This window comes from Elgaria multicarinata, chromosome 6 (assembly GCF_023053635.1).
Source record: "Elgaria multicarinata webbii isolate HBS135686 ecotype San Diego chromosome 6, rElgMul1.1.pri, whole genome shotgun sequence".
Taxonomy (NCBI): Eukaryota; Metazoa; Chordata; class Lepidosauria; order Squamata; family Anguidae; genus Elgaria; species Elgaria multicarinata.
The window spans coordinates 103,395,148-103,411,063 of record NC_086176.1 but is presented as its reverse complement, the minus strand read 5'-3'; the positions used below and the strand labels follow the sequence as shown (position 1 = coordinate 103,411,063).

The following is a 15,916-nucleotide window of genomic DNA, read 5'->3' as shown; positions in this document are numbered from 1 at the left end:
TTAATAATAATAATAATAATAATAATAATAATAATATCCAAGGGGACAAAGACACATGCACACAACCCTAAACACACACACGCACACAAAGACAAACTGTGGCCTAGAGGCGTGCCATCAAAACATCTCCGTGGCACTACAAATTGCTCCCTGCACGGGGAAGACAGGTTTCCAGCGGTCCCCTCCTGACGCCGTTGCGCGCCGGATACCACGTACCCCGAGCGCCTGCCAAGGGTGCTAATCTCTCCATGCAAACTCCCGTTCCCAACAGACGCGTTGTGTAACAAGATCCTGTTGGAAGCAACACCCGACGATCCCTTTTCGCACCCAAACCGAGGATCGCTTACACCACACGCTCTCCGTCACCCCTACCTGGGAGGGCTACTTTGCACACACACTACGGGGATCTTGGAGGGGGGGGCGGGGGCGTGGAGAATCAACCAACAAACAAACCCCTTATTTGCTTGCTCAGGACCAGCAGGACTTGCCCGGTGTTCTTGATCTACGCAGAGCCTGGAAAACGTGCTTTACAAATAATAACTCTCCAATCCAGTTCTTAGAAGCCCCCAGCCGGATAGAGCCATGCAGAATGGTGAAAAGCACTTTTAGTAGTTTCTTTCTTTGGGTTTTTAAGCAGCGGCTTTCGCCAGAAGCCACTTACATAAGAGAAACCAGGCGGAGCGCTCTGCACAAAAGGGTTTGCATAACGCCGTTTCTCACTCCTCTCTTCCCCCAAGGCACCCCACGGAAGGTCCCCCCGGACCACCCACCCCACACGCATACCCCCAGTTGCCCGGGGAAAGCGAACAGGCGATACAGGACCAGGGCGCCTCGGCCTCCGGTGACACCTCCTAGCCAGCTTGCAAATCCGACTGCAAAAAAATAATAATTAAAAAAAGGACTGGCTCACACCCCTTCCCAGCTCCCATCCGGTGGACTGGAATGGGGAATGGGGTGGGGGAGCATCTTAGCAAAATAAATAAAAAGAGGCATTGCAACAACCCTTTTTAAATATATATATATATGCAACTGATTCACTTACATGGGTGCAAGACACGATTTGCAGCTCTGAAGGCAGCAGCGGCAGCAGCCATGTTTGTGTTAACTAAATACATTCCCTTACTCTGCAGCAACCAGAGCAGCACAGTTCCTTTCTCAAGTTAACGGGGCTGTTTTGGTGCATCCCTTTCCACGCTTGCTTCCCCCACTCCACGCCCCCTTTCTTTTCTTTTCTTTTTTATCTCTCGCCTAGGCTCTCTCTCAGGGCTTGCACACGTTTGCACGCCTTGGCTGTGACAAGCGAAGGGGGCGGAGCGATGACAGAGACAGAGAGAAAAGGCCCCTGAGTAAAAAAAAATAGAAGGCGAAGGGGACCGCCTCCTTCTCGCTCCTCGCCACTGTCAGAAGACAAAGGAAGAAGAGTAATCACGTGCTGACATAGTGGCCGAGTTCGGACGACACGCTAATCAATGGTTGTACGTAGCCTTAGGTTCCTTGGAGGAAAAAAGGCGGGATATAAATGTAATAAATAAATAATAAATTTTGCTTGTTTCTTATCTATTGCATTTTATTGTTAGCTGGCTTGGGCTTTTTTTATATATAGAAAGGTAGGGTGTAAATGTAACAAATCAAATCAAGTCTTAAGATGGGAGTACATATTGAGGTTCGGTTCCAGTTTATTCCCCTCATAAGCAAGTGGGTTATATTGGTGTGATAGAGGCACCTCGACTTTGGAATGCCTTCACAAGAGTTCTGATTGGAGCTTGCAGTGCCAAATTAAAACATTTCTCCCCCACCCCCAAGTATTTAACATCTGAAATCACTGCATAAATCATTTGTGCAAAAGCACAGCAGGGCCTGGTTCTTATACTGGATGATTTCCCAACTTGTCCTCCTTTTATTTACTTTTTTTTTTTCTTTCTTTGGCCTTAGCTAGACCTAAGGTTTATCCTGGGATCGTCCCAGGGTCATCCCTGTTCATGTAAATGACACACAGGATATCCCTGGAGCAGGCAGGGATGACCCCGGGATAAACCTTAGGTCTAGCTAAGGCCTCAATTTCATTTCTATGCGGCCCAATAGCTGAAGCTTTCTGGGCGGACAAAAATTAAAACCACAAAGTACAGCATAAAATATAAAATATGAAAGCTTAAAGCTGCAACATAGAGACCAACCCCCAGCTCATAACAATATAAACAGCTTTCCTGTCTACAGAGTAGGTTGGTTCTTTGGACAGTATAAGCGGCTATAAACAGGGATAATTTTAACGTTAATTTATTTTTAAACTTTTTTTTTTTTGGGCTTGCTGGTTGTGTAGTTGCTATTTTTTTAGTCTTTTAGAGAGCAATCCTTTGACACACACACACCCCAGACATCTTTTCAAATAACATTTTCTAGATATCTTGCCTTTGTAAGGTTTCTACGGTAAGCATAAATTGCGGTGGGTGGGTGGGTGTGTTTGTTAAAGTAATTCAAAGCAAAGTGGCTAGATTTTGTGTGCTCCGACCAGCCATGAAGCCAGTTGAAATAGCAGGTTTTTCTGCTGAGGTTAGGAATGTACGTGCCTCACGATTCCAATTGCTCAGTTCATATATTTTTCAGTTTATCAGCCCAGCACTACAGGCAGCTGATTTTCCCAGATGCCACAAGAGCTCACGGATCGAGGGCTTTAGGCCACAGGGGATGCATTAATCAATCTTGTCATTTCATGGTTGGGGGAGGAGATCCTGTATGAGGAGAACATACTTGTATTCCAGGATATTAAGCAAGGGTAAATGCGGTGATTGCATGAGGTCAATAAACACACCATCCCCTATAGGACAAATAAAAGGAAGGACTTCTTCACACAGCACATAGTTAAATTATGGAATTCACTACCACAAGATGTAGTGATGGCCACCAATTTGGATGGATTTAAAAGGGGATTGGATAAATTCCTGGAAGAGAAGGCTATCAAGGGCTACTAGACCTGATGGTTGTGTGCTACCTCCAGTATTCAAGGCAGTAAGCCTGTATGCACCAGTTGCTGGGGAACATGGGTGGGAAGGTGCTGTTCCACCTGTTTCCTGTTTATGGGTATCTGGTCAACAGCTGGTTGGCCACTGTGTGAACAGTGCTGGACTAGATGGACCCTTGGTCTGATCCAGCATAGCTCTTTTTATGTTCTTACAGTTCTGTTGTGCCTGCCAACCTGGAAACACCAACTACAAATGCATGGGCTGATGTGTCTTTTTGAAGGACAAGACAATAGCCTTTATTTCAGATTGTGGCAGAACACAGCCCTGCCAGGAAGCAAGGTGAAGCATTTTCCTCAGGTGTCACAGGGAAGCTCTGCAGCACATGCCCCGGCCAAATTAAGCAGGAATGGAGTAATTCATCTGCTGTTTGTTTCAATGAGAATTCTACAGCATGTCCAGCTGGATGGGTCCTCATGATAATTAGAGAGAAACCGAGTTTGTGTGTGTGCATATATAGAGAGCTGGTGGTTGGACTCCTGCCTCAAGCACCTATCCAGCTCTGGATAGTCATACACAGAGGGAGGGAGGGAGGGGCCCCGGCCACAAAACCCCCAACATGATTTTTAATAATTAAACCAGACACATTGGGCCTAACAAGCAGATCAGCCTGTCTTTATTTTGGGGGGATTGGGGTGGAATATAACATATATATGCATTATATGTGGGGCTGCCTTTGAAAACGGTTCGGAAACTTCAGCTGGTCCAAAATGGGGCAGCAAGATTGTTAACAGGGAGTGGCCAACGAGTCCACATTATGCCACTACTTTTCCAGCTCCACTGGCTGCCAGAGTACCTCCTCCTTTATGTACCTGCCCGGACGCTAAGATCATCCTCAGGTGTCCTTCTCTGAGCCCCTGCCAAAGGAAGTGAGGTGGGTGGCTACCAGGAAGAGGGCCTTTCCTCCTGGAGCACCCTGGCTGTGGAATGAGCTCCCTAGAGGTTCGCCTGGCACCTACATTAAATTCCTTTCGGCGCCAGGCGAAGACCTTTTTATTATTTTAGTATTTTAGCATCATAGTCTTTTAGTTCTACTGTTTTAACTTGTATGTTTTAAATCTCTGCATTGCTGCTCAGTTTTATTCCGGTTGTACTTCTACATTGTGGCTTTAAGCTTCCATATGTACTTTGTAGTTTAATTTTTGTCCTCCCAGAAAGCTTCAGCTATTGGGCGGCATAGAAATGAAATAAAGAAAGAAAAGAAGTAAATAAAAGGAGGACACGTTGGGCAATCATCCAGTATGTAAGAACCAGACCCTGCTGTGCTTTTGCACAAATGATTTATGCAGCGATTTTATCCATGTCTATAGCCACTTCTACTGTCCAAAGAACCAACCTACTCTGTAGACAGCAAAGCTGTTGATATTGTTACGAGCTGGGGGTTGGTCTCAATGTTCTTTCAGGGGGTCCCGTTACAGCCTAGTGCCAAAGACTGCAAAGAGATTCAAGATCCCTTCCAATCACGCAATAATGGACTCTTAAGTTTTAAGAACATAAGGACACAAGAAGAGCCATGCTGGATCAGACCGAGGGTCCATCTAGTCCAGCACTCTATTCACCCAGTGGCCAGGAACAAACAAAGCAGGACATGGTGCAACAGCACCCTTCCACCCATGTTCCCCAGTAACTGGTGTACACAGGCTTACTGCCTCAGATACTGTAAATAGAGTTATCAAGTATGAGGGACAGGCCCTCACTTCACCCTCCGTTAATCTGAGGAATGCCCCAGTTTTTCTGTGTAGCGAGTCCTTTTGCTTCCCTATCTATTAGTTTTTTAACATGCGTGGATGCAAAACCCTGTTTCCCTCTTGAAAGAAGTAAGACCACTTCTGGTACAACAGACTTTGGGCATTGCTAGACCATGCCGGATAAGCCGGCATGGAGGCGGGGCGACGGCGCGCTAACTTTAGCGTGCGCCGCCTCGGCTCCTAGACACATGACACGCAGGGGCTACGGAAGCCCTGCAGCATCGGCCATTTTTGTTGTTGTTAAAGAGGCCACGTGCGCCCCAAAGACTCCGGAGAAGGTAAGTGGTTTTTTTTTAATTAAGACCCCCCATCCACTCCTGATCCCCTCCCATGCCTCCTGCCCACTCTTTCCCCGCCCTCCCTCCCCGTCTCCGTCCCCTGTATCACCCTCCGCCCTCCCTCGCCTTCCCGTGTCGCCCTCCGCCCTCCCTCGCCGTCCCGTGTCGCCCTCCGCCCTCCTTCGCCATCCCCTTTGCCGCCCTCCGCCCTCCCTCGCTGTCCCGTGTCGCCCTCCGCCATCCCTCGCCGTCCCCTGTGTCGCCCTCCGCCATCCCTCGCCGTCCCCTGTGTCGCCCTCCGCCCTCCCTCGCCGTCCCGTGTCGCCCTCCGCCCTCCCTCGCCGTCCCCGGTGTCGCCCTCCGCCCTCCCTCGCCGTCCCCGGTGTCGCCCTCCGCCCTCCCTCACCGTCCCGTGTCGCCCTCCGCCCTCCCTCGCCGTCCCGTGTCGCCCTCCGCCCTCCCTCGCCGTCCCCTGTGTCGCCCTCCGCCCTCCCTCGCTGTCCCCTGTGTCGCCCTCCGCCCTCCCTCGCCGTCTCCTGTGTCGCCCTCCGCCATCCCCCTCTCCTGCCGGTCCGGCCTTCCCCCCCATCCCCCCCCCCGGGATCCCCCCGGCCCGATGGGCACAGCGCTCATATGAGCGCTGTGCCCAGTCCGTGGTTTTTCCCGGCTACTCGCAAGCGAGTAGCCGCAAAAAGCCACGGACCTTGCTAGACGCCTGAGGCCGGGGCTGCGGAAAAGGCACGCCATAAGCGACTTCACTTATGGCGCGTTAGGGGAGGCTTCAGCGCAGCCTGACCCCGGATTCCCCTGTGCATCATCTGGACGCACAGCAGGGAAACCGGGCCTCACAGCGCGCTAAGGCCTCGTCTAGCAAGGCCCTTTGACAAAATGTATGATGGAGCGTTTTCATAACCAGTCGGGTTAGCATTCAATTCTTCATCCCCCACCCACCCCTGCTGTCTGCCATTGACTTCCAAAAAATGCAGGCAGATTTCCACTGCTTTAAAAATAGCTAAAGCATACTGCTCTAGATGACCCACACAATTGTCAGTCTGAGGGCAGCTCTGGGGTGACTTTCATCGCTTGCAAGCAACACGACGCCAACCAGATTTCACACTGGCACCAAACGTAGAGCAGCAACACTGTGCAATCCCTTTTGTTTACAATCCAGACAGATGGTGATGCAAGTTAGGAATATAAATCAATGTACTACTTCAATGTTTAGTTGTCACCTTTTGGACCTGTTTAGTTAGCTTTCCTACTGTTGTTTTTAGAGTTAATGCAGTTCAGGAAGGGGAGAACTTCTATGGACATAGGCAAGAGATTCTGAATGTCCAGGGCAAAACAAGGAACCATGAAACAAAAGTAAGAATTTATTTTCAAGAATCATTGTGGCAGAGAAATTGACTGGTTGATCTATGAGAACAAGACTGCCTCTTTCTGGGGGAAGTTTATTATACGGATAAACTTTGTATTGGAACACTGTTCAATATCAACTGATATATATATATATATATATATATACACCCTTTTAAATTATTTACCTGTTTCCTGGAAGTTAACGCATGGTCAGTGCAAATGGATTCTCCGCGCTAAAAGGCTATTACAACATTAGAAGGTAAACACTCACCTCCTATAATGCAATGTCTTGAAATTATAAAGCTTTCAACATTTGAACAGGTGGTGTATAAACGCCACCTCCAAATGGATACTTATTTGTATATTTGGCCTCCTTTTGTTGAAGTTTGTGTATAATTGTTAGCCATATTTTCATATACACGTACTGGATATACATGTACTGAAATTTATATTTAAATTTATGTAGCTACATTTTTTTCCTTTCCCCCTTTTTTAGTTTTGTTTCGTATTGTTGAAATTTACAATAAAAACATAATTTTAAAAATATCTATGAGATCAAGTCCCTGCTGTTTTATTGAATCCAACTCACCATCCTGTGCTCGGATGCACTAAAAAATGTCACACAATAAACAATAAAAGAAAGCAGACAAAAGGCTTAAGAGCTCCGTTATTTCTTTGGCCAGAGGCACAGATGCCAAGATTTTATAAATAAAAGAACAGCATTGTGACCAGGCTGAAGCACAAAAAAAGCTTACGCACTTTACTCTGCTTATCTTGATACAGAGCAGTTTGGAAATATTGCAGCTGCATTTTGCACCCAAACGCACCATCACACTTTGCGTTGTGGCCTGAGGCATTATTCCACATCAAGAGCAACAAAACATAAGCAGCTGATTTGCATGCGGCAAGATCTCAATTCTAAGTGGGCTGTACAGACTTCTGTAGCTTTGCATGAGTACACTGTGGCCTGTTGGGCAGTCAACTCATTCCTGGAGAGATATCTATCAATGGAGCTTTGTCATGACAATTACATGGACCCTCATTGTTCAGAGGTAGTATACCACTGAAAGTACATGGCCTAGTCAAGTATGCTACAGATACAAGAGAAGGAAGCATAGCAGGGTTGTCAGATAGTAACCTGCCCATTATTGCTCTAATTTGTAGTCATCTAATTGTGACCGAGTGTCCTTGTTCACATCTGTACCAAACCTTCCTCAGCCTGGTGCCCTCCAGATATGTTGAGACTGCAATTGCCATAATTCACAACCACCACGGAACATACCAGGTTGCAAAAGGCTGCATGTACCCAGCATACTGGAAATCTGCAGAGCCATGGTGGCACCTGTTTGATTTTACAGTGTACCTTAGCAAAATAGGGGACAAAGCTTGAGCAGCCCAACTGGGACAGTTGAATCATGGAGGTTTTATTCTACCATGTTTATAGAAAGAAAATGTTTTATTTATCATTCCCTTAGCATGCTGCTCTTAGTAGGTGATAGAACAAGAAGATTGTGGTGTGAGCCTTGGGCAGATCTTGGAGCTACTTAAGTTTCCACACTGGGTCCCAAGCTAAAAATGGTATGCTGCATGGCCAAACTCAAGGGCAGAGAGAAGACTTAAGGTTGGGAGCATCAGTTGCTGGGGAACGTGGGTGGGAGGGTGCTGTTACACCGTGTCCTGCTTGTGGGTCCCTGGTCGCCACTGAGCTGGCCATTGTGTGGACAGTGCTGTACCCTTGGTCTGATCCAGCATGGCTCTTCATATGTTCTTATGAGCAGAAAGAGGCAGCAAATTTGGGCAGACTCCGGATGAGATTGAATGATATAGTACAATAGTGTGGCTCTGGGGGATGAAAGGGTAAACTTCCTTTGGAGTCCTGGCTGCTTGAGTGGATTAAAGTCAGATGCTAGGCATTACAAAAGTTCTTTCTCAGGTATTCAGGTAGACATAGCTCATAAGAGTTTATAACTCATGACAATTTGCAACCACTGGGAAGGGTGAGCTGCAAAACCCAGAACCATCTCACCATTATCCCACAAATTTAATAGATTGTCTTGACTTTACCGAACAACAGTTGATTATTCACACAGGAATATTAAATTGCTTTCCAACATTATCAGTCTTTGCAAGTTGTCATGAGTTATAAACTCTTATGAGTTATGTCTACCTGAATGAGACCTCCCATAGTCGGAATAGAATTTTACTGGTGGGTCCGTAGTAGACTGCAAGTATATATATATTTGTAGACTGCTGGATATAAATTTCTGGTGTGATTGCCAGTATTGTTGTATTTGAAAACCTATTAAGAGTTCATTATTGATATGACTATTCTGAGAAATAATCCAGTCTAATTGCATCAAGCAATATTGTTGCTGTTTTTAAAAAGAAATTTACTGGTCCAGCCAGCGTTATTTGGTTCTTTGCAATTAAAGAGTGTTTGTTCTGAACCTGTTCATTGGGAACTCTGTCTCCTTTGTTTTGCATAAGCATTACAAAAGCCATGCTTCCAAGGGACAGGTAGGTATACAGGACAAAAGGCTTACTATGAGGTGTGCCCAGGTAGTGCTTTAATCGGCAGATCTACCTTGAGGTGTGGATGATTCCCACCAAGGCTTTAGATTGGCCAATTAGAAGGTATCCTCATAGGTTGCTTGGCTAGGGAGCTGCTGTGGTAATCCGGAAGGAATTTGCCTTTATCCAGAACGCCCAAGCTTTGCTTACAGCAGGAAGGCAACTCTTAACTCATGAACTTCATAAAGGCAAGTAGCTTAGCATATTACCATCAACATCTTCTTGCTCCTAGTTGCCATGAGATGAGATTCTTGCTAGGGTGATAGCAACACAAATGCAAGATCCAAAACCATCAATGCTGAGCATCTCAGTAACATGGGAGTGAAGCATTATGGGTAAGTGACTGTATCTAGGATATATTCCGAGCATCCTCCACCAAGTCTAGAGAGCTGGTCATCTCCGTCTAAGAGATCACACGGTCGTTTCTACAATGGAAACCTCTCCAACCTAGATCATACTTTGCTTGCCAATTAACTGGCAACACAAAATGGTCTGCATGGCGGTTCGGTGCACACATCAGATTTCGCAGCCCAGGATTCCTTGCACCTGCCATGAGGCGAAGAGGGAATCACAGAAAGTTGCATGGGTCTTGTGATCCGGGAGATCTCAGGTAACAGAAGCAGCACTTTCCCCCACCCACCCCATTCAAGAATTCCCTTATCAGCAGAAATTCTAAGAAATGGTGAAATGAAAACACACAATGCAGTAATGAAAGACAATCCATTCTTTCTCCCAGTGGTATGAATTTATTGATTGCCAGATTTGAAAATAGGGATATGCACAACAATTACCCAATAAATTGACAACACAGTTGAGAAGAGATATAGATAAGAGTAAGCCACCCAGATTTAAGTCCTGAGGCAGGAATCCAAAAAAAACCCATGTCCATTCTGTAACTTGTTCCAGTGAACTATTCTGATGGCTCAAAACTAGGTTTCATAATGCTGTGTGTTCAGGAAACTGAAAGAGCAGCGTCCAAGGTCTACCACCTTAGTTGCTTGCTGACCAGGAAATATTAAGGATATGCCCATAAATTTCAGCTGGCTTCCCTTTTACACCATAGCTCAGTTGGTGGGCAAAGAACTGGGAATGATCAGAGCCATCCTAAAACTACAATTCCCAAGGTCCTTTGTGGGGAAGCCATGTCAAATTTATGTTATTTTTAATCAACTGCAAAGCGCTGACACGTTGAAAGGCAAGGTGACCAAGTGTGACATATAAAAAGTTTCTCACAAGAGCAGAATTGCTGAGAACATTTTGAAGGAACTGGGAGCCTAAATAGTAGTCATCCAGCAAGCCGGGTGATCAATTAATGAAAAGTTCAAAATGCAGATATAATGAAAATATACTGAGAGATAGCAATGCCTCCATCTCCCTGCAAGTGCTATGGGTTAGGGTTGATTTTTCACTATTGTCCCAGCTGGGGATACCCCTTTACTAAAGTGACCATATGAAAAGTAGGACAGGGCTCCTGTATCTTTAACAGTTGTATTGAAAAGGGAATTTCAGCAGCACCTGATGAAATTCCTTCTTCATCACAAAAGTTAAAGCTGCAGGAGCTATATTGGAGTCACCAGATACAAAAGAGGGCAGGGCACTTGCAGCTTTAACTGTTGTGATGAAGAAGGAATTTCACCAGGTGCTGCATGCATACAAATGACACCTGCTGAAATTCCCTTTTCAGTACAACTGTTAAAAGTACAGGAGTGCTGACCTCCTTTTCATATGGTCACTCTACCTTTACACAAGATTCACTATTCTTACACGTGAAACTAAAAAGTGTGGCGCAAACATGTTTCGCACTCTCAACTCAAGGGCACATCTTTCAACCCAACACCAGTTTCATGCAGCACAATCATGAAAATAAAGAGGAGGTTGCTACAACTTCAGGGTAATGTTTTCCGAATGTTTTCCTTTGAAGACTTTCTCAAGGCAGAGTTAAATGTGCAGTGGGCTCCCCTTTTGCACCCCCGCCTTGTCTAAGAATCCAAACCTAAAACTTCCTTTAAGAAAAGGGTTTTTTAAAAAAATCCCTATAGGAATTTCCTTCACACTATGCTATTTTTTTTATCATTCTACTGCATTGCATCTTACATTTGCTAGAGAATTTGTCATTTGCAACCCCCCCCCCCAAAAAAAAAACCTTAAAGTGTTTTTAAAATCATTTTAATAGTTCCCCCCCCACCACCAGCCAAATATCAAGCCCCAAATTTGAAGGTTATCAAATTCCCTAATGCTTTTATGGACCTCTGTGTTAAAAGTGCTGTTCTAGAACGTGCGACCTCTACGTATTGCATACTGGCTTGCTTAAACTAGCAATCAATAAGTTCAAATATCACAACAGAATTGATAAAGGTGGGAGGGGCTGGGCAAAGGAAAAAGAAGATTCCGGAATCGGTGGGCAGCCATTTAAATGGAAATTCAAAGCTATTGTATTTTCATTTGAAAAATAAAAAAACCGTTGTACGTTTGATTTTGTTTGCAGGTATCTGAGGGAATAGCTCTTTGGGGCGAAGAAGAGGGTTTCGCTCTAATGTTGGCCAGAGATGATCCACCAGGTGATCCCGGTTAGGGTTTGCAGCGCTGGACAAAGCGTGGATATAAGCACACGTCCCGAATATGGTGCCTGTTTAGGATCCAGGTTAGGAATCGTTCCAGGCCCAAGCCGTAGCCACCGTGAGGGCACGTGCCGTATTTACGCTGCAAAACCAAAGGAAAAGCATCATCACTCAATTGCCCAACAGACAGGAGGAAAAGCCTTCTCTAACCCAGCGGTAGGCAACCCTTTTGGCCCATGAGCCCACATGGCGATTTGAGAAACTGTCCTGGGCACCATCACAAAATGGCTGCCATGAGAGGCATGGCAAAGGACAAGTCACCCACCCCAAAGACTGAGGACAAGGCGGGGGGGGGAGCCCCAACACACTCTTTTGAAGTCACACTTTTCACTGCCAACAGAAACGTATTTCACAGAAATTCCACCTGCCCATAAGAGAACACGTTAATTTTTTTTAAAAAAAGGTCATCTTGCCGAGTGCCCACAAAGGTGTCTGGGGATGTCTTGGTGCCCACAGACACCATGTTACCTATCCCTGCAATAAGAGAACCCAGGAGCATATCTACGGCTTCAGCTGCTTCGATCCCCAGATCCCAAATCATAAAAGTTATTTTATTGATTGATGTTTGTATTCCCAACCTTAAGAACATAAGAAGAGCCCTGCTGGATCAGACCAAGGGTCCATCTAGTCCAGCACTCTGTTCACACAGTGGCCAACCAGCCATCAGCCAGGGATGAACAAGCAGGACATGGTGCAACAGCACCTTCCCATCCATGTTCCCCAGCAACTGGTGCACACAGGCTTACTGCCTCGAATACAGGAGATAGCACACAACCATCAGGGCTAGTAGCCATTGATAGCCTTCACCTCCAGGAATTTACCCAACTCCCTTTTAAAACCATCCAAATTGGTGGTCCTCACGACATTTTGTGGTAGTAAGTTCCATAGTTTAGCTATGCGCTGTGTGAAGAAGTACTTCCTTTTATTTGTCCTGGATCTCCCACCAATCAGCTTCATGGGATGACCCCATTGGGTTCTAGCATTTTGAGAAAGGGAGAAAAATGTCTCCCTATCCACATTCTCCGTACCTTCTTCAAAAAGAGGTCAAGGTGAGGTTATGCCATCTTGCCCCCCCCCCACTCTATGAAGTAGGTTAGACTGAGAGTCAGAGATTGGCTTACCGTCACCCCATATCCTTCATGGCTGAGTGAGAATTTGAACCCAAGTCTCTGCTGCCCTGGATCTAGAACTATAACCACTAAACCAGCACTTCTTCACCCTTAACAGCACAGCAGAATGCCCACGGTGCAGTACAAACACTTCCGACACACGGCGAGGAAAATGAACCATGGCTGCTCCATGCTGGAGGTGTAAGGCTGGAATGGGCCTTATGCCTCCAGCATTGGCTTAATGTTGGGGAGAAGTGCTGAAATTTGCCCCCGTGCTTCTGCTCGGGCCTTGTTATTGGCCCGTGCAAGTTGCCCTGGCTTGTAGAGCCCGAGCCAATTGGCTACTCTCTTGTAGACAGAATCCTTTTAAAGAAAATTGCCTGTCCTGAAAAATTATAAGACTAGCAGAGTAGGCTGAAGGAGAGGGGGAAGGAAAGTAAGTAAGTAAGAAAGAAGACCTCTCCCCAAGGCTCTCAAAGCTGCAGATCAGGCTCCGGGCAGGGAAACAACAATGCAAAACTGCAACCCATCGGGATGGCAAATCGCTCCTTCGGCGAGCACAGAGACGTCTCCCCTGCCACGGAAACCAGCCAACTGCAACCGACAATGTGTCAAGCCTGACCGTTTGGGTCACCCAAGGGCTGCTGAAGAGGCAGTTTCATATTTCTGCTGCCACACGAGCCCCGGGTTTCAAAGCTCACGCAAATTCAACAGGATTTGCAGAAGAAGCAGGAGCGCTTTTCCAAAGAGGAGGCCTGGCTGCACAGATCCAGATGGGGATCCAGGAAATGCGGGGGCCTTTAAACACATTATGACAGCCTTCCTCAACCTGGGGTGCTCCAGATGTGTTGGACTACAACTCCCAGAATGCCCCAGCCAGCTCTGCTGGCTGGGGCATTCTGGGAGATGCAGTCCAACATATCTGGAGCGCCCCAGGTTGAGGAAGGCTGCATTATGAGTACTGTTCTTGCTGCTATTGTTGTTCTTGCTGGTTTTATTGTTTTTAATTGCTATTTTATTGCTTTCAAATACTTTAACTGTTTTTACGTATTTTATTGTTGTAAGCCACCTTGTGAGAGATTCTGCCCTGAAAGGCGGCCAAGAAATGTTTTAAATAAAATAAATAAATAAGCAAACCCCTTTGCCACTTACTGCAATTGTGATCCGGATCATCCCATAACCACAACATCCCTGTGGTTTCCTTTTAAAAAGCCATTCACTCAACCAGGGGGGCGTTGCATGAAAAGCGTCTCATCTACTTCGACCCTCACATATTGCAACTCCCATCATCCCCAGCCAGGGGATGATGGGAGTTATAGTGCTCCTGCGATGCTTGATAACCAATATATATATATATCTAACTGAACACAGCCACCAACGCAAACTACTACGCACCTGATCTGTGTACCAATAATAAGGTGTGGGATCAATGCCTTCTCTCTTGTAACCTTCCAGCAGCTCGTCGCTGTCCCAAATACGCATCGAGCCTCCAACGATCTCACCAACGTTGGGCATCAACACGTCAACCTACCAAAAAAAGGCACCAGGTTAAGATTTTGCTCTACTCCCAAGCATTTGACAGACACCCCTAAGGTCTCCTTAGTAGGCATGCCAAGATTCAGGCGTTTAAGTTTTGTGGTCTTGGCACTATGGTGCTGACAGATGGATGGACAGAAAGACACACATCCTCTTGTATTGTTATAGATAGTTACATCACATCAGATTTCAGGATGGTATGCAGCGTAAAAAGCCTTGTTTTTTTCCTCAGGATCATGCCTCCAACCTTATAAAGTAACCCACAGGATGAAAACATGAGCAAATGCAAACCAAGACTTTGTTGCCCTTCAGTTACAGCCCAATCCCACAAAGCAGATGCAAAGTAGCAGCATACAGGTTCTGACCAAGAGGTTCTATCCTATACGAGCTTGATTCTATACAGCAGACTGCCCCAACCTGGTGCCCTCCAGATCTGCGGGACTACAACTCCCATCAAAGCACTGATCTGAAAGATCAACTTATCCTCCTCACAGCAATACTGAGGCCTGGCCGTCCGACGGCAAACATTATGTTGACCCATGTAAGATCAGCATGTCAGCTACACCTGGGCAAATTTGTTGTGCTCCAAACCTGGCTGAAAGATCGGTTCCGTACATGCATGACCGTAGCATCAAGTGTTGCCTTATGTACACGAGTGAGCACATAACACTTTTTAAGCGAGTCAGAAACACTGTATACATTACACAGTAATAGAATCTAGAGCGTACCTCTGTGTGTATGTGTGTGTGTAAAAGTGAACTCCCTGATGTGCTACATTACTACACGCAGGGAGCTGCATTGCTACATGCAGGGAGCATTCAAAAACACAACGCTCCCCTACCTACAGTCTGTACTGACCCAGTTCAGAACCTTTCTGTCTTACTCTGCAGACCAGGTGGATCAGTGCCAAATGTCAGAAATCAAGTGAAATACACACGTGTGTGAAGTGGCCCTTGAAACTTGTGATCTTTTAAAAGTCCTGCTCCCTTATCAATTGCTCTTAAAACAAGGCAGGCCTTGGTAGGACCGTTTTGATCTTTTAAAACATCCTATCGGTTCATTGGCTTCAAGACCACGCGTGGTTGATAACCTTAGGTTCACATCTCTACGTTAATAGATCTGCGAGGCGTTTTACGTGGAGGGGATGAGGAGGAAAGAACAACATCAGGAAGCCTGACACAGACACACACAGCCATCTTGCATGCAATGCATGCTGGGAAGGCCAACTGACAGATTCGGTAAGACGGGAATCCTCCGGGCAGCGCTGCATGTAGAAGGACTTTATCTCGGCAGGAAATCGACACAGCAGGATCGGCTCGTTAATGGCATCCGTCATCTGTCTCTCCGGAGCCTCCGGAATATCCTATGGTTAAGAGCAAGACGAATGAGCGTCAGCCGCCGCCAACTCCTTCGGCTGAAGCTGGCTTTGCGCCACCTCCGTGTGCTAAGCCACTCTCCCCTCTGCAGAGCCACCGCTTGAGCAAAGCAGTTTACTGAACCTCATTTTACAGACGACCTGCTCATTTATATAGCCAGGACCAGACGGCCACGCTTAGGGCTGGGATGTCTATCGTTTGTCTGTGGTCAACTCTGCCGTGAGTCCAAGACTGCTCGCGCCCAGACAGGAGGCTCACCTTCTCCACTCCATCGGAGTATTGCCCATAAGCATGGGGTCTTCCAGAT

The 15,916-nt window shown here is 46.4% G+C and overlaps 2 protein-coding genes across 2 annotated transcripts in view; both read right to left on the bottom strand.

The window, feature by feature from the left end:
* FECH (ferrochelatase) overlaps positions 1–1,210 on the bottom strand; it is a 31,455-nt gene extending 30,245 nt beyond the window's left edge. Inside the window, exon 1 of the mRNA XM_063128213.1 lies at positions 1,043–1,210. Coding sequence (XP_062984283.1) covers positions 1,043–1,115 — 73 coding nt within the window. The 5' untranslated portion in view covers positions 1,116–1,210. The remainder of the gene's footprint in view (positions 1–1,042) is intronic.
* Positions 1,211–9,676: 8,466 nt separating this feature from the next.
* NARS1 (asparaginyl-tRNA synthetase 1) overlaps positions 9,677–15,916 on the bottom strand; it is a 35,967-nt gene continuing 29,727 nt past the window's right edge. The window contains exons 13-16 of the mRNA XM_063128212.1: positions 15,465–15,596; positions 14,093–14,224; positions 10,709–11,670; positions 9,677–10,402 (exon numbers count right to left, since the gene is read on the bottom strand). Coding sequence (XP_062984282.1) covers positions 11,539–11,670; positions 14,093–14,224; positions 15,465–15,596 — 396 coding nt within the window. The 3' untranslated portion in view covers positions 9,677–10,402; positions 10,709–11,538. The remainder of the gene's footprint in view (positions 10,403–10,708; positions 11,671–14,092; positions 14,225–15,464; positions 15,597–15,916) is intronic.